At 36.9% G+C, this 25,775-nt stretch overlaps 1 protein-coding gene across 2 annotated transcripts in view; it reads left to right on the top strand.

Annotated features, from left to right (window-relative positions):
- Positions 1 to 24,969, top strand: part of LOC135209635 (apoptosis-inducing factor 1, mitochondrial-like) — a 40,684-nt gene extending 15,715 nt beyond the window's left edge. Inside the window, exons 3-16 of one of the 2 annotated variants that reach the window (XM_064242348.1) lie at positions 6,539 to 7,040; positions 10,168 to 10,233; positions 11,241 to 11,318; positions 14,613 to 14,819; positions 17,323 to 17,435; positions 18,178 to 18,308; positions 18,846 to 19,021; positions 19,505 to 19,690; positions 20,083 to 20,282; positions 20,483 to 20,623; positions 21,093 to 21,204; positions 21,343 to 21,527; positions 21,876 to 22,031; positions 22,780 to 24,969. In XM_064242348.1, the coding sequence (XP_064098418.1) occupies positions 6,539 to 7,040; positions 10,168 to 10,233; positions 11,241 to 11,318; positions 14,613 to 14,819; positions 17,323 to 17,435; positions 18,178 to 18,308; positions 18,846 to 19,021; positions 19,505 to 19,690; positions 20,083 to 20,282; positions 20,483 to 20,623; positions 21,093 to 21,204; positions 21,343 to 21,527; positions 21,876 to 22,031; positions 22,780 to 22,851 (2,325 nt within the window). In that variant the 3' untranslated portion in view covers positions 22,852 to 24,969. The remainder of the gene's footprint in view (positions 1 to 6,538; positions 7,041 to 10,167; positions 10,234 to 11,240; positions 11,319 to 14,612; positions 14,820 to 17,322; positions 17,436 to 18,177; positions 18,309 to 18,845; positions 19,022 to 19,504; positions 19,691 to 20,082; positions 20,283 to 20,482; positions 20,624 to 21,092; positions 21,205 to 21,342; positions 21,528 to 21,875; positions 22,032 to 22,779) is intronic. The other variant, XM_064242349.1, reaches the window with a different exon arrangement.
- Positions 24,970 to 25,775: the final 806 nt, after the last annotated feature.

Raw genomic sequence — 25,775 nt, 5'->3', positions numbered from 1 at the left:
GGCATATCCCTCAAGCTTCGGAACCCCGACCTAGTGTTGTTCTCCGACGCGTCATCCACGGGGTGGGGAGCAACACTAGGGGGGGAGGAAGTGTCAGGCACCTAGAGAGGGGAACAGGTAGCCTGGCATATCAACTTCAAAGAGCTGGCAGCTGTTCAGTTAGCGCTCCAGTTCTTTCAGGACAAAAGTCCCTTCCCGTCGAGTAGTCCAAGTCAATCGGACAACACCACGCCCTGGCATACTTGAAGAAACAAGGAGGAACACACTCTCGCTCCCTGTTCGCTCTAGCGAAAGAGATTCTGCTTTGGGCGAAGGTGAGAGAGATCACGATCTTGACAAGGTTCATTACCGGAGTCGAGAACGTCCGTGCGGATCTCCTCAGTCGACAAGGACAGTTGCTGCCGACAGAGTGGACCCTCAATCAGGACGTATGCCAGGAGCTGTGGGGTCTTTGGGGATGTCCTTTGGTGGACATTTTTGCAACATCAAGAACGGCGAGACTTCCTCTTTACTGCTCCCCGGTTCTTGATCCGGGGGCAGTAGCAGTAGACGCCCTTTTATGGGATTGGACGGGCCTAGATCTCTACGCATTTCCCCCCTTCAAGATTCTGGGGGAAGTGATGAGAAAGTTCGCAGCTTCGGAGGGGACGAGGTTGACGTTAATCGCCCCCTTTTGGCCTGCAGCGAACTGGTTCACAGAGGTGATGTCCTACCTGGTGGATTTTCCGAGATCTCTTCCGTTAAGGAGAGATCTACTCAAACAGCCCTACTTCGAACGAGGTACCACAAAAACCTCTCCGCTCTGAGTCTGACTGCGTTCAGACTATTCAGAAGTTGGCCAGAGTGAGAGGTTTTTCGAAACCTGTGGCTAAAGCTATCGCCACTGCAGGGAGACCTTCATCAATCGCGGTTTACCAATCGAAGTGGGCAGCTTTTAGAAGCTGGTGTAGAAAGAAAGGAGTTTCCTCTACCACGACCTCTGTGAGCCAGATCGCCGACTTCCTACTTTATCTTAGACGAGATCTGAAGCTTGCAGTGTCAACCATTAAAGGCTACAGAAGTGTCTTATCTGTGGTTTTTTGCCATAGAGGTCTTGACCTCGCTAATAACAAGGATCTCCATGATCTATTGAGATCTTTCGAGACCACCAAGGTGCCGCTACCAAAGTACCTTCGTGGGGAAACCTGGATGTGGTCCTCAAGTTTTAATGTCAAGTCGCTTTGAACCTCTTTACTCTACATCTTTGCGAGATTTGACGAAGAAAACTGTATTCCTAACTGCTCTGGCGACGGCGAAGAGAGTTAGCGAGATACAGGCTATTAGTAAACACGTCGGCTTCAAAGGGCATAATGCGGTCTGCTCTTTGGCTATGTCTTTTCTGGCTAAGAACGAAAACCCTTCCAATCCTTGGCCTAAAATGTTCGAGATCAAGGGTATGGCAGAGATCATTGGTCAAGAGCCAGAAAGAGTCCTGTGTCCTGTTAGGGCTCTTAGAGAATATCTTCGTAGAACAAAGGATTGTAGAGGTTCTGCGGAGAACTTATGGTGTTCGGTCAAGAGACCAAATACGTATGCCCATGTCCAAGAATGCACTGGCATTCTTTTTAAGAAACACCACAAAGGAGGCGCACTCTTCTTGCAAAGACAGTGACTTTAGGCTGTTAAAAGTTAACGCGCACTAAGTAAGGGCTATTTCGACCTCGATAGCCTTTCAGAAAAATATGGCCCTCAAAGACATTTTAAGTGCCACTTTTTGGAGGAGTAACTCAGTGTTCACCTCGCACTACCTACGGGAGGTGAGAACGACATGAAAACTGTTACTCTCTTGGACCATACGTCGCCGCAGACACTATTTTGGGGGCAGGAGGTAGCACTCATCCTTTCCCATAGAAAAGGGTAGGTGAGTTTTAATAATTGTAATGTTTATGGTTGTAGGGTCGGCCGCCAAATGCGGTCGTCCCTTCTTTTAACCTTTGGTATATGGGAGTATTTTGTTAGGCTAACTTAGGTGGTGGTTTTGCCTCGTTGCCCTCAGAAGTATGGTCATGGTCTAGTCACATTGTGGTCTCGTCCCCGTTGACAGATCATCTAGAGCGCACCAACTACACAGGTCACTACCTTGTTGGTAACTCTAGTGAAGCAGATGCAGGCTTGGGTGACAGTAATCACGAAGTCAGCTATGCTAACAGGTAAGGAACCAAGATGTCAATCATCTACATTTATATGTTTCCTAAAATCCTTTTCTGTCTCTCCCACCGCCAAAGGTGGGATTCAGCTATATATATAAATCTGACAGGTAAGTTTCATGAACAAAATGATATTGTTAAGATACAATAAAGTTTGTTCATACTTACCTGGCAGATATATATATTTTAAGTACCCACCCACCTCCCCTCAGGAGACAGTGGAGATAGAAATCTGATAGAAAATGGGAATGGTTCCTGATACCCGCCTTCCAGCGGCGGGAATGGGTACTAACCACCCTACTCCCACTATGTGTGTCGTAAGTTTTTAGAAATTCTGTCGGACTTAAGAGAATACAGCTATATATATATCTGCCAGGTAAGTATGAACAAACTTTATTGTATCTTAACAATATCATTTTTCATTCACAATGGTTTCCTATTGAGCCATCTCAGCAACCAGAGGCTCCATTCGCCATCTGCCTTTCAACTCTGTGTCCTGGCATCCTTTCCTGTAAGTCATGAGTGCAAATAGGAAGTAGTTTAAGGGGGCCGGCCGGAACCCCTATACATATATGGTGGTATAGGGCGAAAAATCCAAAGTCATGAAAAAAATTCATGGAGCTTCATATGGCAATTGAGAATACGTATACGAAATATTTCGTCAAAATTCCTCTAACTTTCGTAGTTACAGGGTAATTAACGTAACTCAATAAGCCTAAAACATAGATCCGTACAAGAAAATGCAATATTTCTTCTATTATCGTAAATTTTGATAGTTATTGTCAAAGAAATTGGGAGAAATGGCATCTGTAGACATTCCCCGAGTCGAGAAGGAGACTTCAGCTCAGCTACCAAGTCCAGTCATGATTCAGTGCGATCACAGACTTCAAGTAGTCTATACGTTTGATTTCACATCTGACATTCGGTTGCTTTTACATATGTTTATGTATGTTTTGGCAAGAATTTCATCATGCCAATGAGGAAAAGACAAGGAAAACATCTCGCTAACATACAGACGAAGGAAAATCGCTCAAGTATTATTACAGAATATCATAATATACACGTAGTTAGTGAAGAGAGAGGGGAGGGTTGCATAGTAACGCCCCTGTCTTGCCTGACAGCACACGTCACACTGTGCCCAAGGCTACGATCTTTAAGCAAAGAGATCTTCATTTATGATAAATAACAAAGTTTTGGTTTTTTAATACCCAAAATGGAATATGAAATTCATAATAATCATGATTTATTAAATTGTCTTTGTAAAAAGAGAGTACACCTTTGAGTTTCACCTCTGGCATTCTCTTGCATTTACGTTTGTTTATCTTTGTTTCGGCAAGAATTTCATCATGCCAAAGAGGAAAATATAAGGAAAACATCTCGCTAACATACAGAAGAAGAAAATTCGCAGTAATAAGCCATGTTAGTGAAGGGGGGAGAGAGAATTGCGTAGGAAGGAGTCCCCCATCTTGCCTCAAGCAGTGCCCCAGGCTGCGATATATGAGCAAAGGGATCATCATTTATGATTAAATTATGATAAATAAAATAGGTTTGGTTTATTAATACATACACAAAAAAGAAATATACATTCATAATAATCATTATTTATTAACATTGTCTTTATAGAAATACGTACGAAGGAAAACTTTGAATGCCTGTATATCTCAAAACTATACTTATTGACCTTCAAAATCTATCTTCTCACTTAGTTTTAAAGCTATAACATTGGAATTTGGTATATAACTCAGAAAGACATTATAGAACAATCAAATGGAGCCCTTTTTTCCAATTTTTGTTTCGTCTTTTTTAATAATTTTTTTTCTCCTGATTTATAGGGTTTATTTTTTTACCATATTGAAAAATTCATGTCTAGCAAAAAAATTACTTTTAGAAAAAAAACTCCTCATTCGATTGGAGGTCTACATCAGGTCTATATATGGTAGTAATGCCAGGTGTTAATATTAAATATCAAGGGAGGAGATAGAATTTGAAAAATGGTTATTTTCGGGATAAATCGCCCTGGTGTCACAAAACCAAAGGTCAGAGGCGAAAATCATATGCGGTTTGGAGATGTCCCAAGTCACATTATTAAGTGGTATGAATATCAAAGTCCTGTCTTTACAAAATGGTATTAGTCGGCCGACCCCCTTAAGGGGGCCGGCCGGAACCTCTATATATGGAGGTATAGGGCGAAAAATGCAAAGTCATGAAAAAATTCATGGAGCTTCATATGGCAATTGAGAATACGTATACGAAATATTTCGTCAAAATTCCTCTTACTTTCGTAGTTACAGGGTAATTAGTTAACGTAACTCAATAAGCCTAAAACATTGATCCGTACAAGAAAATGCAATATTTCTTCTATTATCGTAAATTTTGATAATTATTGTCAAAGAAATTGGGAGAAATGGCATCTGTAGACATTCCCCGAATCGAGAAGGAGACTTCAGGCTCAAGCTGAGTACCAAGTCCAGTCCTGACTTAGTGCGATCACAGACGTCAAGTAGTCTACACGTTCCATTTCACGTCTGACATTCGCCTGCTTTCATGTATGTTTATGTATGTTTCGGCAAGAATTTCATCATGCCAATGAGGAAAAGACAAGGGAAACATCTCGCTAACATACAGACGAAGAAAAATCGCTCAAGTATTATTACAGAATATCATAATATATGCTTAGTAACGCCCCCGTCTTGCTTGACAGCACACGTCACACTGTGCCTAAGGCTACGATCTTTGAGCAAAGAGATCTTCATTTATGATAAATAACAAAGTTTTGGTTTTTTAATACCCAAAATGGAATATGAAATTCATAATAATCATGATTTATTAAATTGTCTTTGTTGAAAAAGAAGTACACCTTTGAGTTTTCACCTCTGGCATTCTCTTGCTTTTACGTTTGTTTATCTTTGTTTCGGGCAAGAATTTCATCATGCCAAAGAGGAAAATACAAGGAAAACATCTCGCTAACACACAGAAGAAGAAAATTTGCTGTAATAAGCAGAGTTAGTGAAGGGAGAGAGAGAATTGCGTAGGAAGGAGTCCCCATCTTGCCTCAAGCAGTGCCCAGGCTGCGATATATGAGCAAAGGGATCATCATTTATGATTAAATTATGATAAATAAAATAGTTTTGGTTTATTAATACACAAAAAACAAATATACATTCATAATAATCATTATTTATTAATATTGTCTTTATAGAAATACGAAGGAAAACTTTGAACGCCCGTATCTCAAAACTATACTTATTGACCTTCAAAATCTATCTTCTCACTTAGTTTTAAAGCTATAACATTGGAATTTGGTATATAACTCAGAAAGACATTATAGAACAATCAAATAGAGCCCTTTTTTCCAATTTTTGTTTCGTATTTTTTTTATAAATTTTTTTCTCGTGATTTATAGGGTTTATTTTTTGACCATATTGAAAAATTCATATCTAGCAAAAAAATTACTTTTAGAAAAAAACTCTCCATTCGATTGGAGGTCTACATCAGGTCTATATATGGTAGTAATCCCAGGTGTTAATATTAAATATCAAGGGAGGAGATAGAATTTGAAAAATGGTTATTTTCGGGATAAATCGCCCTGGCGTCACAAAACCGAAGGTCAGAGGCGAAAATCATATGCGGTTTGGAGATGTCCCAAGTCACCTTATTAAGTGGTATGAATATCAAAGTCCTGTCCTTAAAAAAGGGCAATAGCCGGCCGGCCCCCTTAAGTATCACCACACACTTTATATCACTGAAGGTGGTTAATGCCACCTGTCTAGAACTCCTCTAAATGCTGCACTTCTTTGCTATTATTATTATGCTTCATCCTGTTATGCATGTCTCTTAATCATTCATTCCCTCTTTACCATCTTTTCCCATTCCACCCCTTGAGTCTTGCGGGTGGATATCATCCAAATCTTACAGAAAAAGATTATTTCTGCCAAGTATAAAAAGCACATATACGTTGGTGAACTTGGCGACTTATTCAGAGTTTATAGGCACTTTCATGGCTGATCTTAAGGATTTGATGCTAAAAGACTGGTGAAAGATGACCAAATAAAGATTTTGGACAGTTTGTTTGAACAGAGTAAATGGAATGGACGAGACTGCACAGGTGGGGCTTTAGAGGTTATTGTCAAGAATCTTGACATTTTTTTTAGAAGGAGCAATGTAGAAAACATTCCTAAGGAGAGCATTTCAGGACTGAATTGCAGGTGTACACAAGGCACAGTACTGGTATCATTTTAGATGGAAATGTTTGAGATTAGGTGTGTGATTATTAAATACCCAGTATAACTATGATTACCTAATATAATAATATATTATAATGGGCTTAGATTAAAATGTATTTTCTTTTTCAGGCAAAACAATCTGGTTTAGTAAACCTTGGCCTCGGTCCTGGTAAGGTCCAGTTTCCGAAAGCTGCACCAGCAGAAGAGGAGGAAGCTTCAGGTGAAGAGGAGATAGAAGCAGCTGCTGAGCCTGCAGAAGAGCCTGCAGTAGAAGCCGCTGAAGAGCCTGCAGCAGTGGAGGAAGCCCCAGCTGCGGCTGAAGAGGCTCCTGCGCCTGCAGAAGAACCTGCTGCTGTAGAGGAAGCTGCACCTGCGCCTGCAGAAGAAGCAGCTCCTGCGCCCGTAGAAGAAGCTGCCGCCGTAGAGGAAGCTGCACCAGCCCCTGTAGAAGAGGCTGCGCCAGCTCCTGTTGAAGAAGCACCTGCGCCAGCTCCTGTTGAAGAAGCACCTGCGCCTGTAGAGGAAGTTCCTCCAGCCCCTGTAGAAGAAGCTGCTCCTGCTCCAGTAGAAGCACCACCAGCTGCAGAAACAGAAGCAGCTGCAGAAACAGAAGCAGCAGCTCCTGCTGAAGGTAGTGAGAGCTAGCTTTTTATTTTTTCCCCTGACTTTTTCTTTCAAATGGAATCTATAAAGAATTTCCCGATGAAATATCTGAAATCTCAGAAGCTAGGATCAGTATTTTTTGAGTTGCCAATTTCCATAATCATAAACCCAGTACAAACACATACCTCAGGATACTACATGTGAAACTGTCAGGATAGTTTTTTTTTGTAGATAGTTTGAAATTTTTTTTTTTTTTTTTTTTTTTTTTTTTTTTTTTTTTTTTTTTTTTTTTTTTTTTAATTGTTGCTCAACTATAATTCTGTTATGGTTAATGGCCTGCTACTGGGAAGGGCCTCCCAGTATGTTTTTAAATGCACATATGTTGGTGCTTGTGAAAAAGGACTATGTTTTATAGTGTTTGTAGATATATAAATAAAATGGTATATAGTCGTAAAAGCACAATAAAAGTGCCTGAAAATATTAAGGTTGTTTCATTGAACACTTTCTGCATGAGGGGCACTGGTAGGAGGCCATTACCTGAACAGATATTCCAGGTGCAGTGGCCAGGCCGCACATTAAAAATTCATGTGGGCCTTGCACGAAGCTTTGGGTTGGTCCGTTTTGTAATAATATTTCAGTTGTAAGTCACTGAAAGGCAATTCTGTTACCTTGTGATGAATGCACTGCACTTTATAATTGGGACATGATGCTAGTTGTATGGGAAACGGTTTTTTTTTTATTAATAGAAAATAATTTTGGATGTTGGGGTTGATTATTTTTAGTAGTGTATCAGGTATTTTTTGAAAATTTGCATATATTTTTTGAAAATTTGCATATATGTAGAACCCAGTCTTACTTCAAAGGTACACATACGTAATGAGGCACCATTTGCATGCTCATGGGATTGAGCCAAATTTGATTTGGTAATTGAGTGATGTAACACTTTTATGTTGCTGAAGCTTGAATACTGAATGAATGACTACTAGACTCGAAGAAAAATGCAGTCCATGTACGTATGCTTTATTTTTATGAAATAGAACCTTAGAGAAGTATGCCTCATCTGGTAAAAAATTTGAAAAGTACTTGTACTACCTTTGCTAGAGAGTGCTTAATCATTTTTACTGCTTACTGGGTCAGCCTCGGACTCTAGAGGATGTGTTAGTTCCTCAGTTTGTGGGTGTTGGCTTTTTCACCAACAAAAGAAAATAATACAGAAAGCTGTCAAGTGTTTCAAGAAAATGTGAAAGTGGAATTTACATTATAGAAGATATAATTATTTATTAGAATAACAGAAAGATATATTAAATAGGTATGTGTGGATTTTCAGTGAAAGTAAGGCACATATGTCATGGAAGTGATGGATAATGAGTGGGGAATATTTTGTTTGCTTATGTAAATGCTTTGTGTTTTAGCAGGAATTTTTAGAGTTCATGTAGTACATCTTTTCCTTGGTTACTAATCAGCAACATGAAACGCAGTCAGTGCTATGTTTAAAGCCTTTCATACCCTACTGAATAGCAACTGGGGATACTTGAATTATTTTGAATGAACTGGTTAAAATCATATGGACACAACCAGTGAGACAAGATGACAAAATTCATTAAGACCACTTAAATTTTTCATAAGCTCTCAGAAAAACTGAGTCTCAAGCAGGCATGAGGCCCTGTATGTTATTTATTTATTTATATATATTTTTTTTTTGCTGAATTGTGGGTGAAACCTGTTTAACAAAAACTCCGGTACCCAGTAACTAGATCCTCTTCAATTTACCCTTTGCTATAGTAGTGTAAATTCTCCTGAGGTGGTTTCTGCTTGCAATTTGTTCTCAAGACCTGTAGCCTATGGCATCGTCCCTCCTGTTGTGTTTTAGTTGACACATTTTGAAAATGAAGTTGGTAGTTCCTGGATGCGTTGCTGTCGTGCCAAATTCAGATGATGTAAGGAGGGTGAAAGGAAATGAACAAAAAGTCCAACATCATAACCCATTCCTGATGGAAAGATAATTTTAAAATGGACAAAAAGTACCTATTTCAGTTAGGCTGAAGTGCTTTTGCCATGTACTTGAGTTTTATAAAATGGCTGGTGGCTTGACAACTTGGCAGATTTTCCAGGCATTGCAAAATGCAGCTTCTTATAATTGTCAGTTTTTACCAAAGACCTACCCAGCCCTAGTGAAGCATTGGTAGACATACCATGGGGTTACTGATGTTCTCGAGCTCTTAGTTCGTTCATACCTCAATCTTGACAGACGGAAGTTTTCTGATTTCTATAATGCATGTTGTTGTGATTTTATCATGTTTATAAAAAAGTGGTAAGAAACTTTAGGGCTGTATTGTAATAAATAATAAAAAGCAAAACAATATTGAAGGATATACTTAAATTGATATAAGAGAAAATTAATAAGACTGAAGACAAGAGAAAGTTGTGAGAGGTATGAAGAATGCTACGGTCAGTGAGCTTGAAAGTACTGATTCTTCAAAATTTCATTATGCAATTAACAAATGAACTGTAGGAAAGCTATTGCTGGGATGAAGTTTTCTAGAAACTGAACGGTTGGGGTGCCGGATTAGGTTACGATCGTTGGCAACAAACTTGCTGTGTTTCACTTATAACAGCCATCTTCCTATCTGCACTTGTTTGCATATCCGAGATACACTACTGAGTCTGTGCACATATAAGCATTAAAGGAAATGATGATAAAAGTAGCCCAAGCTGCAGTTATTAGGTCAAATATAGCTGTCCGAGTCAGTGATGTCACTATGTGAAACCTGTTATGTGGAGTAAATGCCTGTGTTGTGGAATACTGAAGTTGAATTTATAAAATTAATGCAGATTACACCAATTATGGATTGTACATTCAGGAAAAAAAGTGTAAACTGATCACACTTATCTAACCCATAGGTATTTGACAAAGAACCCACGTGGCAGTTACTGCCTTATGCACCAGTTGGCAATGAAGCCGGTTTTCGAGTAAAGATTACGGCATGCATTCGAATACAATCCAATGGCTAATTATCATATTAACCACTCGGCTAGTAAATACAATAATTACACACTGAAATTGAGAATTAGTTTCAGTACATACGAGAACATTTTAAGCACACTGACTAGAAACTTTGAATTGCTGTTACCTAGATTTTTGTCTGAATTGGCAGAATCTGCACCTGAGCCAACCCCTGAACCTGCTGCACCTGAGCCTCCAGCACCAGCTCCAGAACCAGGTGAGTTTTTTTTTCCTCTTTCTTTCTTTCTTTTCCCAGAAACGTTTTAAAGAATAACTGGCAAACTTTAACATACAACTTCCTTTCAATTCAGAGTTGGAATAATTTTCTTTTGTGAGGTACCCATCAGTCATTTGCCTCACTTTTTCAATCATTCGTGTGCTGTTGGTAGCTTGTTGTGGATTTCCAGACTTCTCTGCAAGAATGCTGAGGGCATCTTAATAATTTTTAATTACTTCACTTATTTCATCATAATTCCGTTATAGTATTTGGGGGTGGGGAAAGTTGCTAGGCTTGTTAACCCCAGTTATCCATTTCCCTCCCCTTACCACAGCAGCACACATTAGAATTAGACTAGCCATCACACGTACAGTATTAAGAGAGAGTGCCTGGTTGTACAGAGTTCATTAGAATCTTTTAACAGGTACTACAAGCAAGAGCTGTGAAAGACTCGGTTGCTTGTGCTCCAGTGAGTCTTGAAATGGTTGCTCATGCAAATATTTAAAAAGACACAATATATTTTTTTAAAGTCTACCAAAAAAGAAATTATGTACCCTAGTCTGAGAGTTAAATATGCTGGATGAGAGGTTCAGTATTGGTGGTAAGATATTGGCAGGTTATTCATAGAAATGGAGTTATTGGTGGTAAGATGAATAATTAAGGGGTGTTAAATAACCACAAATCAAGTTTGAAGAATAATTACTTCCATTATTGTCATATTGTTTCTTAGTTAATACAGTAGACATAACCATAATTCTCCTTTTGAAAAGGCAAATTCCAAGTTAAAAGTTGGAAATGTGGTGGAATGTCTTTTCAAGATTTAGGAAGAGTAATACAGGAGGAAGTTTATAAATGGTAATCACAGTTTGCAGCCTTCTGAAAGTTAGGTATCTTATAAATGTATGTACCGAAGTATAGTAATAGTAAACTGACTTAAGTTTTGGCATATTATTGGAAGGGAAATCAGTATTGCTGTACGTTTTGTGTTTTTTCTCCCCTTATGGCAGTTAGCGAGCTTGCACAAGAGCCTGAAGCATCACCAGAACCACCTGCACAACCAGCGGTAGAACCCACGCCTGAGCCAGGTGAGCCAACGATAACTGTTGTAGCACCTTCAGAAAGTAATGTAGGGGAGGAGAGTTTAACAATTTCTGCTGAGGCAGCTGTTACTGTTGAGGTGTCTGTTGTAGAACCCACTGTTGCAGAACCTGCTGCAGCAGAGCCTGCTGCAGTGGAACCTGCTGCGGCAGAGCCTGCTGTAGTAGAACTTGCACTAGCAGAGCCTGCTGCAGTGGAACCTGCTGCACCAGAGCCTGCTGTAGTGGAACCTGCTACACCAGAGCCTGCACCAGCAGAGCAAACTGTTGTAGAACCTGCTGCAGAACAGACTCTTGTAGAACCCACTGCAGAACCTGCTGTTGAAGCTGTTACTGAAGTAGTAGTTGAATCTGTTACCACTACTGCTGAGGTGTCGCCAGCTGTTTAGGTTTCAGCATTCTTTACTTCACTTTTCTTTTCAAGTTACTCCAGCCATTTCTACTGTTGTAGACTAGTACATTGTGTAGCCTTATTTATGCACTGTAATCAACTGTAGGGAATTTGCAAGAGAGAACCCATATGTTGTAGGACAGCAAATTTTTGAAAGTTTTAATATGCTGGCTTAAGTCAACGGGTTTTGTCTCTTAATTCTTCTGAAATTGCTGGACTTGGTTGTGGGAAGGAGATAAAGTATATTTTGCAAGAGCACATTAGAAATACTATTTGTAATATTTTATTTTCGGGAAAGATTACAAGTAGTATAGGAGATGGCAAGGAAAATATACAGTATATATAGAGTTGGGAATTGTATATTTTGTAAATTAATCCTAATCTGTTGTAATTCTTTTACTGTACAAAACTTTATCAAAACAACCAGCTTGTATTCTTTTAACTGTACAGAATTCCATTAGCTCTTTCAGTGACAAATAAACAATATCTTTCTGTCAGTTTTTATTTGAACCTTGAAAGAGGCCGTTATCAAAAACTAGATTTTAGAGTAAGACTTACCTCGCTCACCCTGCTCAAATAATAAGGTTGAGAATATTTACCAAGGTTTGGTATGAATATTTTGGTTGAGAGTTATATTTCTTGACTTCTCACAAATGAAATAGGTCAACATGATTTAGAAAGGCTGTGTTGATTGATTTTCAAAATAAATTTTGCATACTGCAGCATTTGAAGACTTTCCCTTTTGCTGTATCGAAGTAGTTCAGTAAAACAAAATGAAACAGCTGCTCGTATAATCACATAGAAATACATTAGGAATAGGTTGGGTACAAACCATCTAGTTGTAGGTATCACTTTGAAAATTAACATCAGGAGAAGCCTACAAAGATTTTCCTTGCCAGCTCTATCATCTTCACCAGTGCACTGGTGTTGTTTGGTCGGCAGCAGCCATTGAACCTCTAGTCTTGGCACTGAGCCTGCTTGGTTCAGTTTCAGTCTTGGCACTGTTCCCAAACATCTTTGGCATTTGTATCCCAGCAATACTTACATACTATGTCATTTAATAAACTGTTACCTAGTATTTTCAGGTTATTGTTTATTGTGTATTCATATGTGTTTTAATGTGTTTTATTTGTGGAAAGTGGGCAAGAATCTTTAATTAAAAAACTTTATTTGAAACTCGAGCAAAAAGGCCTCTCTCTCTCTCTCTCTTCTCTCTCTCTCTTCTCTCTCTCTCTCTCTCTCTCTCTCTCTCTCTCTCTCTCTCTCTCTCTCTCTCTCTCTCTCTCTCTCTCTCTCATTCTTGAGTTGTGTGCTGCCCAGTTTTGTTGATCTGATTTTATAGAAATATTCAAATATTAAGCAAAAGGAACCTGAGGATTAAAACTATATCATCAAAATCTAAATAATTCCTTATATTGCATGTGACGATTAAATTTAGGTTTCTCTCTCTCTCTCTCTCTCTCTCTCTCTCTCTCTCTCTCTCTCTCTCTCTCTCTCTCTCTCTCTCTCTCTCTCTCTCTCTAGGAATAATGATTGTTCTCTAATTGCAGTTAATATTAACATAGTGTTCTTATTCACTCATTTATGCAGTGAAGACATGGTTTTTGATAGTTGACTAAAATGCTGAGACTCATGGCTGGATTGCATTGATGTAATCCTTCTACAGATGAGAGATTTGTCATCCAAGAACTGGAAAATAGGTTATCTCAAACGTTGAAATAGTGTGAGCATGTGGTGAGATGGGGAAGAAGCATTTAGCAAGATATAAAAATAAGATACTGAACACTTGATTATGTCCTGAAATCGCTGAGAAATGGCATGGTCAAGAATTTGTCCATGTGAAAAGAAGGTGGAGAGAAATAACTGTGTGTATTCCTGCTAACATTAAAGTGCTGAATATGTTGATGTGTTAGTACAGAAATGTTTTGTGATCCTATTTGCAAATTTATATTTTCTGGTACTTTATCGTAGAGTAGATACTAATGCAAGATGGTTTAAGGAATTATTTTTCAAAGCAAGATCAAAGACATTAAATCTTTGTTTTGTTCATGAAAACTTACCTGTCAGAATATATATAGCTGTATTTTTTTCTTAAGTCCGACAGAATTTTAAAAAACTTTCCGACACACGCAGTTGGTCGGCCAGGTGGTTAGTACCCATTCCCGCCGGCTGGGAGGCGGGTATCAGGAACCCATTCCCCATTTTCTATTCATTTTAAATTTTTCTGTCGCCGGTGCTGAAAAACACCTGTTTTTTCAGTACCTCCGTCTTAGGATTTTGGAAACTTCATTGCCCTAAGTATCCTAATTGTCTTTTGTTTATTATTTACTTGGATTTGTGGCTAGCATACGTTATCTTAAATTGATTTGAATTTTGATTCATTTTTGCTTAAAAATATCTGAATCTAGTTAGGCTAGTTTCAGACGGGGTTGTCTGCAAAGATAGGGTGTGGCTACCGAAAGCTTCGGTTAGATCCGCACTTGGTATGTACGAGGGGTATGGGTCTTCCTTCTTTGTTGAGATTTGTCATGTAAGGAGTGTGAGACTTTGTCTATTTCCGTAAGGAAGACGTATGATTCGTATGTACGCAATTAATCAGTAAACATGTCTAATTCCGTAAGGAAGACGTATGATTCGTATGTACGCAATTAAATCAGTAACAAAAGTCAGGGTAGTGAAACCTGCTAACCTTCCTGTAGACTTTATTTTGCCTAACCCTGTAGTATGGCCTACGGGCTAATGAATATGTCTACGAGAGGTGCTCGCTCTTCTTCATTGCTGTGAAGTGCTACTTCTGTAATTGTTATCTCCTAACCCTGCAGTATTGCCTTCGGGCCCTAAGCAGTGTCTGTAGAAGATGCTCCTGGTTACTGAGACTGTTGCCGTTACAGAGGCACCTGTAGAAGTTGAACCTCAACCTGTAGTTGAGTCCAGTCCTGTGACAGAGGAGGAATCAAGTCCAGCCAAAACTGCTCCTGTGATTGAGCAAGCCCCAGTTGTAGATGTTCCCCTTGAACCCACAACAGAACCTGTACCTGAACAAGCCCCAGTTATAGATGCCTCCCTTGAGACACCAACAGAACCTGAACCTGAGCCAGGTAGTGAACGTAGAACTGAAACTTGGGCGATTTCATTTTTGTAGAAGTTGAAGGTTTGGTTGCAAATTTTTCATATCCAAAGATTAACACGTATTCTAGAACTTGCTTGACTTATTGTTTCTTTTCGGCAAATAATTTGTTATTTGCTGGAAGTTTGTAGAGCCTGGCATGCACGTTTTGTGGTCTTGTTTTAACTTGCAATGATAAGTATTTATGCATTATTAACATCTAGTGCTTAGTAGTTGTGCTTTATTTTTCAACTTGAAGCTTTTGATATTTTTATAGAGGTGTACGGTTGAAAAGTAATATATTGTTTTCATGGCCAATTTTGTAATATTATGGGTGAAATTTTGGGATTGCAATCAATTACTATTTGAATTTTGTAGTATTTTTATTCTTTTCAAGAATGAAAACTTAGTTTCCACAGCATTTGTAGTTGTATACATTACAATAATTTTGATGCAGGTTGTGGGAAATTCGCTGTGATTTTTATGCTGTGATGATGTTATCAGTGATAGTAGTAGTATTGATTTCAATTATATGTATGGTATTTGGTTTATGATAAAACTAAGGAATGGATTTTGATACTGTAAAAATAGTAATTGGACGACCCCTTCAGGAGATTAGCCTTTTGTGGGCATCAATGAAGATTATTTTCATTTTTCCTCAAATTAGAGAGAATGTTCATTGACATTTACCAAAAGTTTCATCAAAGTTAGTTGTTACCCAGTGAATATTTATCCTAAATTTCATAAGAACTGTATCCATAGAAGGGTAGGCATAAACAAACCTACATAAGTGGAAGGAAATACCACTCTTATGTCCTCAGTAATATGTGACTCATCAATTTTATTAACAATTTGCAGAATGGCTGTGTTGGAAATGGCTAATCAATTATTGGTTGAATTACATTCGAATTGGCTGCGGCTTACAATCTGTTTGTACATTCTAGTTAAATGTTATGATTTTTCAGTAGAATATTTCAAATTTTGGATATTCCAAACAATACGTATTGTTTTATATGATTATGTATATTTGAAAGCTTGTTTTCAAAAATTACACCATTGTGATATGTCTTTGAATCATAATTTAGTTGGCACAGAACTTTACCTCTGTTATAGTAAATTTATAAATTAAATGTTGTTTGTATTAGTATTACAACTTTTGAGCCTTTTGAGCATGCACTGCTTTGGTGGTGGTTATGTTATAAGTAATTATTATACTATAAGGTTTTTTTATCTACCGCTTTCTTGTGTGTTCTTAATAACATATTTCCTTTTTAAGTAAATGTCTGTTTTTTGTGTAGTCTGGTGGTAGTATTTTGCTTTGTCATAGTCTAAATTTTGAAACTACTGTGAAAAACACGAAAGAGGTTCGGAAATATAGTTTTTACTCTTCATGGGCCAAGGTTGGCACTCGGTATCATAATTTTATATTGTGAGTAGATAATGCTGTGAAAGCTCCTTAGACCATCAGAATAATATCCTAGTGTTTGTTTTCAGAGTCTTGAATATTTCTTTTTTTAATCAACTGATGTTTCTGTCCACTCGTGTGATATTGACTCTTAATTCTGTTTTGGGGACTTGCATTTATTTCTTTTTTCATTGTCATTCCTGTTTCATTTTTTCTTTGTATGAATAAATCTTTTCATTTACTGTATATTTTACGTTTTGTTTCTGGATTAAAGATAGAATGTGGTAGTGAAGGAAGGTGAATTGCAGTGCCCCCCCCTCCCCTCTCTGAGTGTTTATTATTGTTATTATTATTATTTTGTAATTGTATAAATTCCTATCTTTATTGTTTACAATATAACAGATGAAGAGGTAGTAGATTTGCTTAGAAAAATGGAATGTGTGGAATAGAATATATCCTTGGGTTATAGCCACTACCAAATTATACAATTTAAGAGTATATTACTTCTGGAAAGTATAGTTTCATGCATTTTTTTTTTTTTTGGAGTGCACTGTAATTTTTATGTCCTGCATGTCTAATTGTTGTATGTGCTCAGTTGTGCCCTGCTTTATCTTGTTGAGACACTCATATTTTATATGTATTTTAACCCTGTGTGTACTATATTAAATCCGTGAACCAGAAATTCATTGTAATGTGTTGCGTACATCTGCTTTGTTTATGCTGTACATAGTACTATGTGTTGTATTCCAATACAGCGTAAAGGGAAATATATCCTAATTCTGGAGACCTTAGCTGACAGTTGTAGCCTTGGGCATGCAAATAAGAAATGTGGCCTTCCCTCCCACATTGGGGTATCAAAAAACTAATGCTGGATTTACATTGGATTAACAGTTATTTTTTGTGCCAAATGTAACATTTTAAAAAATCAGGTTTCCTGTTTAATCTTTTTGTATCTGAAGATTTAATCTAGATTTTACTTGTGTAATACCAATTGGTTTCAATTGTTTTAACACAAATTTTTGGTTTTTGTTTTTCGTTATCTTCAAAAATTTTGAGAAAAATTAATTTTCAAAATTATCTTTTATTTCAGTTGCTGCCGTTAAACCTTCCATTCCTGAGCATGTTCCATATTTGATCATTGGGGCTGGTACATCATCTGTCGCGGCATTTAGGGCCATTAAGGCACGAGATGCCAAAGCCAAGGTCTGTTTAGTGATTTTAAGGACACAGTTGTTAGGTAACTTTGCTAAGAGTTGCCAAGAGTAGTTGAAATTGAAACATAATCATCCCAGTTAAATTTGCATTAACATTTGAGTAAAAAATGCAATGTATCTCCAAATTGGTTGTAGGTTCTGATTTATGCTCTGAAAGATAATTGCAGTAGAATGTTACCAACATTACTGTTGGAATAGTTACAGAAACTCGAAATTGAGTGAATTTCTCTGGAAGAGGTAGACTGATTAGTTGAAAATGTGTGCATGGCTACCCAAAATTCCAATTTGTAGTTCAAAAGTTTTCTCAACCATTTTTCCTAATGGATGTCTTGTTCTCAGTGTAAATTTCACATTAGTGTTTCATTATCTTGTAAGTAATATACATAGTTCATGTAGTACTGCCCAAACAAACTTTTGCATTACTAGACAAAGTGACTGTTTTCCCTTGTTTGATAATGAAAGCATTTTTACCGTAATTGATGATAATGATGCTAGGAAAAATTGAATATATTATGATGCTAATTTATTTTGCAAAGCCAAAGCATTAATAATTTACTACTTATTATACCATGTGATTTAAATTTATCCTTTTGCCTTATTGTATCTCCTCTGAGCTGCTTAATTTATGTGTTGTAGTAATGCTTATAAAGTGATGATACTTCAGCAAGTTTATTCATTCTGTGAAGCACACTGTAAATTGTTTTCGTTTTTTTTTTTTTTTTTCTCAACAGATACTTGTTGTGTCTGGAGAGGGTGAGAGCCCCTACATGAGACCACCATTGAGTAAAGAATTGTGGTATTCCGATGACCCAGAAACGCCTTCCAAGCTCCGTTTCAAGCAATGGAATGGCAAAGAGAGAAGGTGAGAGTTTTTATTTATAATATAGTTTGCTGACACAGTGTGAAATAAAATAGTACAAATACAAATGTATAAATATAAAAAAAATTAATCTCTCTTCATTTTCTTGAAGACAATTCTTCTGTTGTTTGCATTTTTGAAGTTCTTAAAAGTTAAGTACACTCCAGCTGGCTATTAAATGTCATTCATGCATCCAGATTTCACTAAACCCCACGGACTCATGTCCAATGAAATGAAGTAACGTAATACTTTCAATGCGTTGCATCTCAACTGGAGATTATTCAGTGTAATTTGTGAGAGCAACCTTTCAGAAGTAGATCCCACAACTGATGCCACCCGTTGCAGAACCCTTATTACTGCCCTTTACCAAGGGAAGTGAGCACAATTCTTTGCTGGGCATGATGAATTAGGTTTTAATCCATTTAAAGCCTTTGTTAACGATTTAGCCAAATTCCTCGATACTTTGTTGCAAATATGTTAGTTTTTGTTATATTCCTTACTTGTCACTGTATTTGATATCCACATTTTCTTAATTCCCAGCATCTTCTTCGAACATGAAGACTATTATACTCCAGTTGCAGAACTAGCTACAAGGGAAAATGGAGGCATTGCTATACTCAAAGGCCGAAAAGTTGTCAAGCTTGACATTCACAAGAAGCGTGCTTTCATGGATGATGGGACCGAAGTATCTTACGACAAGTGCCTTATTGCTACAGGTGAGCTTGACTCTTTTGTGGAGATTGTAACGAAATTTTTTATTTTAAAGTTAATGCATGCAGGGTTGAATAATCACTTCTTTTAAAGGTCAAACAACTGAGAAAATAACTGATATTTCAACCTTTGAAGGCCACCATAACAGTTGGCAGTGCTGTTGGAGTTTTGAAAACAGATTAATTTCAGTCATGTTAAATAAAAACTATGAATAATTTTGATGACAGGGAAGGTCAGAATCATCTATAATATATATACAGTTTTCAAGTACTGTAGGAGGAGAAATAAGAACCATTTTAAATACTGAAAATTTTATGCATCTGTTTTTCATAGGGTAAATAAATCTAGTCCATATTTTGTGCATGTAACCATGTGTTATACGTGATTTCAAGGATGATTTTATGTCACCATGGAATATTACATGAATGTTTTGTATATATGTTTTCAGTCATTTACACTTGAGTAATTTGCAAGGTTATCATTTGCAGGGGGCAGTCCAAAATCACTACCTGTCTTGGAGAGAGCTGAAGATGATATCAAGAAGCATGTTACACTGTTTCGTACAATTGCTGATTACAAGAGTTTGCATGATGTCGTCAAGGAAGGAAAACACGTTACGATTATTGGTGGAGGTTTCCTAGGATCTGAACTTGCTTGTGCCTTAGGACACATGGGTAAGAACCCATTTTCCATTACTTCGTTGGAAATCTTTTTGCCATATGAATGTTGCTTTTTCTTGAACTTTGTAGACAGTTGGCAAAACTAGGAGAGTTACAGTTGGTGATTCGTGTAGTGAAGAAACTAGGTCTGGATATGTATTGATGATGTAGGCAGTTATATCTGAGTCATTCATTACGCAACTGTTTGATGCAGTTTAAAATGTTTTCCATTGAATGACTTTTAGATTTATAAGTCATAAAAACAGATAGTACTATATAAAATATATATATTTTCATAGAGGAAGATAATATGTAGCTCTAATTTTTTTAATGTTTTTAAGCATGAAAATACACTGATCATAATGAGCAGTATTACCTATTAGTGAGAAACGTTTTTTGTCCAACAGCCAAGAGCACCAAAGGCTCTGTAACACAGATCTTCCCAGAAGGAGGGAATATGGGGAAAATTTTACCTGAATACCTATCCACTTGGACTACCCAGAAAGTCCAGTCAGAGGGAGTAAATATTGTATCAAATGCCTATGTCAAAACTGCAAATACTACTGAGGATGGGAAGTTGTCCTTGATATTGAATTCTGGCAAGGAGGTACGTATGTGGTTTTTCTGTATACCAACAGTGTGGTAAGGATTATATTGCTTATTGATGCATCTCTTAATGTACAAGGTTAAATTGATGTGAAATTTAATACAGATGCATGAAAATTCTTTACAATTAAGAGACATTTCAAATTTGCTTTCAGGAATACATATTGGTTATGTGAAATTAATTAGTGAATGACTTTTCAGATTGTTACAGACCATGTCATTGTAGCAGTTGGTTTGGAACCAAATGTAGATTTAGCTGTGTCGTCAGGTCTTGAGACTGATGAAACACATGGTGGCTTCAGGGTTAATGCAGAATTAGAAGCTCGCTCCAATCTGTGGGTGGTGAGTCATACTAATTTTTTTTAAGTATGATTGAGTATGTACAAATGCAATGGTTTTATAAAAAAAATTTCAATACAAATAGGTTGTCTGTCTTTTGTGCAAACATATCCTTGTCAAACCAACTCGCACTATTCAAGGTTAATGGCAGGATGGGGGTTTTCTTTTAAAATAATCCTTCAAGTATTTTTATTCTTGCAGAAATTATCATTCTGCATTTTGGCCTTCATTCCTTTTTTTTTTTCTTTACCTTTTGAGAGCTTCGTTGTCGTCATACTGATTAGGTCAAGCAGGTTGTGCATTATGATGAAATGCATGAACAGTCAAAAGAAATAATGGAGTACTTTACTGAGGGATTACTTTTGTATTTTTCTTCAATGATACAATGTCTATAATATTTTGATATGCTGAAAGTAGTGTGTAATATTTTGATATGCTGAAACTACTGAAATATATTATTTTCATTGTTTAGGCCGGCGATGCAGCATGCTTTTATGACATCAAGTTGGGTCGTCGACGTGTAGAACATCATGACCATGCCATTGTATCAGGGAGACTTGCAGGAGAAAACATGACTGGTGCAGGTGATTAAGAACGTGGAGATTTTTGTGTCAGACATTATGTCTCTGATAAGATTTTAAGAGCAGGTTTCATAACTTCAGAAACTTTTTAATCTTGATAGTGTGATAATGCCATAATACATTTTCATTTCCTCCTAACAGGAAAACCTTACTGGCATCAGAGTATGTTCTGGTCTGATCTGGGTCCAGATGTTGGATATGAGGCAATTGGTATAGTTGATTCATCCCTACCAACTGTTGGGGTTTTTGCAAAAGCAACTGCGAAAGATACTCCTAAAGCTGTTGTTGAAGAGACAGGAGAAGGACTAAGATCAGAAACAGAAGAGGTGTGGTGCTTTTGATTGTTTCTGTTTACCCTTTGACAAAGTTTATGAAGTAGCCATGTTTTTTTGTATCAAGTAGATCACTGCCCTATAGAGTATTTACCTTGAATATACCTTGATATTTTTAAAATATGTTTTGGTCACCATCTGAAATGATTTTTGAAAAAAAAAGCAATAACTGCCTAGGAATATTGTAAGAGAACAGTGGTTATGTTCACAAAAGTCATTTGAAGAGTTTTAAATGTTTGTTAGGATTGAAATTCTGCAGTTTTATAAATGAAATTTTACATTAACCACACAATAATTTGGTATAGGAATATGAACGATTTATTTAATATATTTTATTTATAGATGGCAAGTGAAACCTCCCTAGCACATTCAAGTGCACCGCATGTACCGGTCAAGGGTGAGGACTACGGTAAAGGCGTTATATTCTATCTCAGAGATAACGTCGTAGTTGGAATTGTCTTATGGAATGTGTTCAATCGAATGCCAATTGCCAGAAAGGTAAGTCTTCATAGAAGTTGGAAAACATTTTATTTCCCAGAATGTTGTAGTAGTAGTCACCTGCAATAACAGGAGACTGCTACAACCAAAGCCCACTGTTACTGAAGGATTTTGTTCTATTATCATTGTGACCAGTCTGTTCCAGATAAATTAGCTACCAGTGTCATGCCACCATGAGAGTAACAGCAAGTGAAAATCCATACTTGTTATGTATTTAAGAGAGGAAAATTGTTTACATATCAGTCACCCATCATTCCTCTACTTTATCTTAACCCTGTACAGCATTAATACGCTTTTTACTCTTCATTCTTCATAATTGATTAAATTTAGTTATTAATTATTTACTCCTTTTCCCCACCTTTTACGTAGAGGGAGAGTTACTGGGTGTGTTTTGTGTTGTAAGGTTCACAAACTGAGGTTTTTCATTGGTTAATGCTTCCTTTCTTTCCATCAAGCTTTACTTCCTGTTTTGAGTTTCCTTTTGTCGTTTAGGAATATTACAAGGAATTGAATGAATACTGTAAAACTTTTATATATACCCAGCTTTGGTACTTGAAGGTTTACTTAAATTTTACTTTGGTAAATCAACGTGAAAATTAAATGCCTTGTAACTAGGAATTGGATTTAAGTCATTGTAAAGCTGCTATTGCTCGTGCAAATTATGCAAGGAATATATTCGGTAGCTTTTCTAGCTTTGAAATATGGAAGCACCTGTACTACAATAACCATTTTTCTTAAATCTTTTCAGGTAATCAAGGAAGGAAAGAGCTATGATGACCTAAGTGAAGTAGCCAAACTCTTCAGCTTGCACTCTGAGTAATTACCAAGCTGAACGCATCGATGTTCAAGTCATTCACAATGTGTACATAAAAGTTTCTAGCGCTCAAGTTCCATGATACGTGATTAAAGAGGTGCCATGTGCTAAGAGTACTTAACAAGAAAAACATTCTTATTTCTACTTTGCTGTGTACTTGGTTTGAGGGTGCTGGCATCTTTTATTTTTTAATATATGAAAATGGTATTTATGGGAATGATTTCACTAGAATTTGGTCAATAGTTTTGTGGTAGGTCCTCATGAGCGATATTTTAAAAACATTTTTTTTTTTTTTTATAGAATTCTGGCTATAAAAGATATGACGCCTTTTGCGTCAGAAGTTTTGAGGTTCCTCTGTATGCCAAAATTTATTTTTGTAATCTTGCGTTAGCTTTACATGATCAGCAAAACTCTTTATTACTGGAGCTCCATTTGTTTCTGTATTTTTAGAGGCATATGAATTTTATAATCAGAGTTCTGAAAGTAATACAACTCAAAATAGGTTCCATTAGTTGGTGGTCATAGCCTGCCTGCCTCTTTAATCCTTTCTCCTTCATGTGCAGATGAGTGAATGCTTCATTGCCTTTTCTCAGGTTGAGCGATTTTGAAATGAGTAATGGGAGATTCCCCCCTTTAATTTAAACTTTTCTGATGTTGAGGTTTCATGTATTAATGTGTGTTTATATGCTGCAGAATATGTATTTTCAGTATAATACTGTTTTGCTGTTTGTAGGACTTACTGATAATTTGTCATTTGAATGCACGAAGTTAAGATTACACAAAGTTTGGTATTTATAGATACAAGACAATTTCAGTTATATTTTTTCCTTGGCCTTGGCATATCTTCATGTTCCTTTGCTATGTATTTTTTTTTAATGCACAGCAGTTTTGGTATTATATATTATTCGACCATTTTTGGGCTCCGATAATGCTGAATTTGTGCATTTAATTGACCCATCATGTAAAAAACAACTCTTGAGGGATTCAGAAGATTATAGGACTTGATATTTTCAACCTGTAACTCGCTTAATGCTAAAAAACTGAGAAGTTTCAAGGTATGAGAGAGAAAAGGTTTGATGCTTTTAACGGCCATTCGATTTCAATACTTGGTCGTAGTGAAGCTTTGAAATATTGGGTATCTATTGTTGCACTTCTGAAAGGTTCTCCTTGAGTTTGCAGAGGAAAGTTTATCCCAAAGATGATATTGGTTGAGGAGAAAGTAACACTGACATTGTTGGTCAAGGGATTTTATTGCCAGAATCAGTTCCTGCAATATCCTCTGGTTGAACATGATAATTTTTTTAGAATTGTAGAATTCAAGCATTATTTTGAATGACTATAGGAAGTTTGAGTTTTAATGAAATCAATTTCCTTTACTTGAGAATTGGTTATGTAAGCTTTGATTTTGTTTTTAAAGCATGCATTTGCAGTAGATGTACTGAATTTTTGTATTATTCTGTGACTCGTAATGACACTGTACTACATGGGTTCCAGATGCATGCACGGAGATAGTGATGCTGACTTTAAAGAATATGTGAAAATCAAGGGGACAAGGTGTCAGTTTTTATTTGTGCATTTTTAAAGAGAAATTTACATCATGTTTGTGCCTGTCTGTATGATATCACACTTCACATTTCCATTTTTGCAAAGGTTTTAGTTATCTTGCTACCAATCCTTGCTGTGCCATAAGTTATCCCTGTTCTGTTTATGCAGCACTTTCACCCCCTCGTGTCTTAAGTTTATTCTTATTTTCGTGAACCAAAATACAGGCACAGCATTTGTGAATCAAATATGGTAGCTGTAAGCTATTATGTTTTGATAATGCCATGTACTTTGTTATGAAAAACTTATAAGAATGATGCATTTTCCTACAGTATCTTCAATCACTTAACCATGAGCCAATTAATGTTTGTATTAGTACATGTTAATCATCAAGAAGCCATATTGTATATTCATCATCATTTTGTAGTAGCATGTAATTGGCTCATCCCAGTTCAAATTTCCCATGCTTATTTCATAGAATAAATGATTTGTATAAAAGACTGGGCATGAGGATTTTCTGCACACCTGTGTACATATGTGGCATTACATAATAGGTTGTTAGAATAAACTATTTTAATATATTTTGAAGCTGTTATTACCAGTTAAGTCTACTATTTGTTATGAAAGTAGGTATTCAAAGAAGGACGGGTTTTTAGGAAGATCAGATAAAATATTTGAGTTGGCAGCAAGACATAAATTACACAAAGATCCTTATGATTTATATAGTATACCAAAGGCAGTGTATGGCCTGAATAAACTAGAGTAGTTAATGTGAGAGTAGGTTTGCTTATAATGAAACTTGCTTTGATAACTCACCACATATAGGAATTGTGCTTTATATAGCTGCAGTTGGACCAATTATTCCATGCTGCACCTCATGACTCAAATTCTATAACTGGGTTTTTGAAAAGTAGCAGTGCATTATACTAAAAGCATTTCTGTAGCAGGTACTAATGTTTGTTTCTGCATGAATACAGATCGTGCCATTTAGGAGTGTGTTTATCTGTGAGCTGGGAAGCATTGCTGATTGGCCAGGTATACCAGTAACATGTGAATTCGTTTCAATTGGGCCATAGCTGACTCCAAGGTGAATATCCAGGTAAACACAAGAGGCCATTGCCTGTGCATAGCATAACATCTGAACTGGATTACAGTCCCATTCTAGACTAAGCTGAGGTACTTAAAAGAATCCTGGTGAATAAGTGCTAGGAAGTGTATGCCTCTCTAGGGCTATCAAAAGCATAGTCGCCCCTCTAATGAATTCAGCACTGAATGTGCTGTTTCTATCTTGAAGCAAGTCTACAACACATACTCTTACCATCCCCCATTTAACTTCACAAAAAAAAAAAAAAGAGGATTGTAAAACCCTGGAAGCTACGACTTCCATG

This window comes from Macrobrachium nipponense, chromosome 38, assembly GCF_015104395.2.
Source record: "Macrobrachium nipponense isolate FS-2020 chromosome 38, ASM1510439v2, whole genome shotgun sequence".
Taxonomy (NCBI): Eukaryota; Metazoa; Arthropoda; class Malacostraca; order Decapoda; family Palaemonidae; genus Macrobrachium; species Macrobrachium nipponense.
Note: the sequence above shows the minus strand (reverse complement) of the source record. Positions and strands in the feature narration are given on the sequence as shown.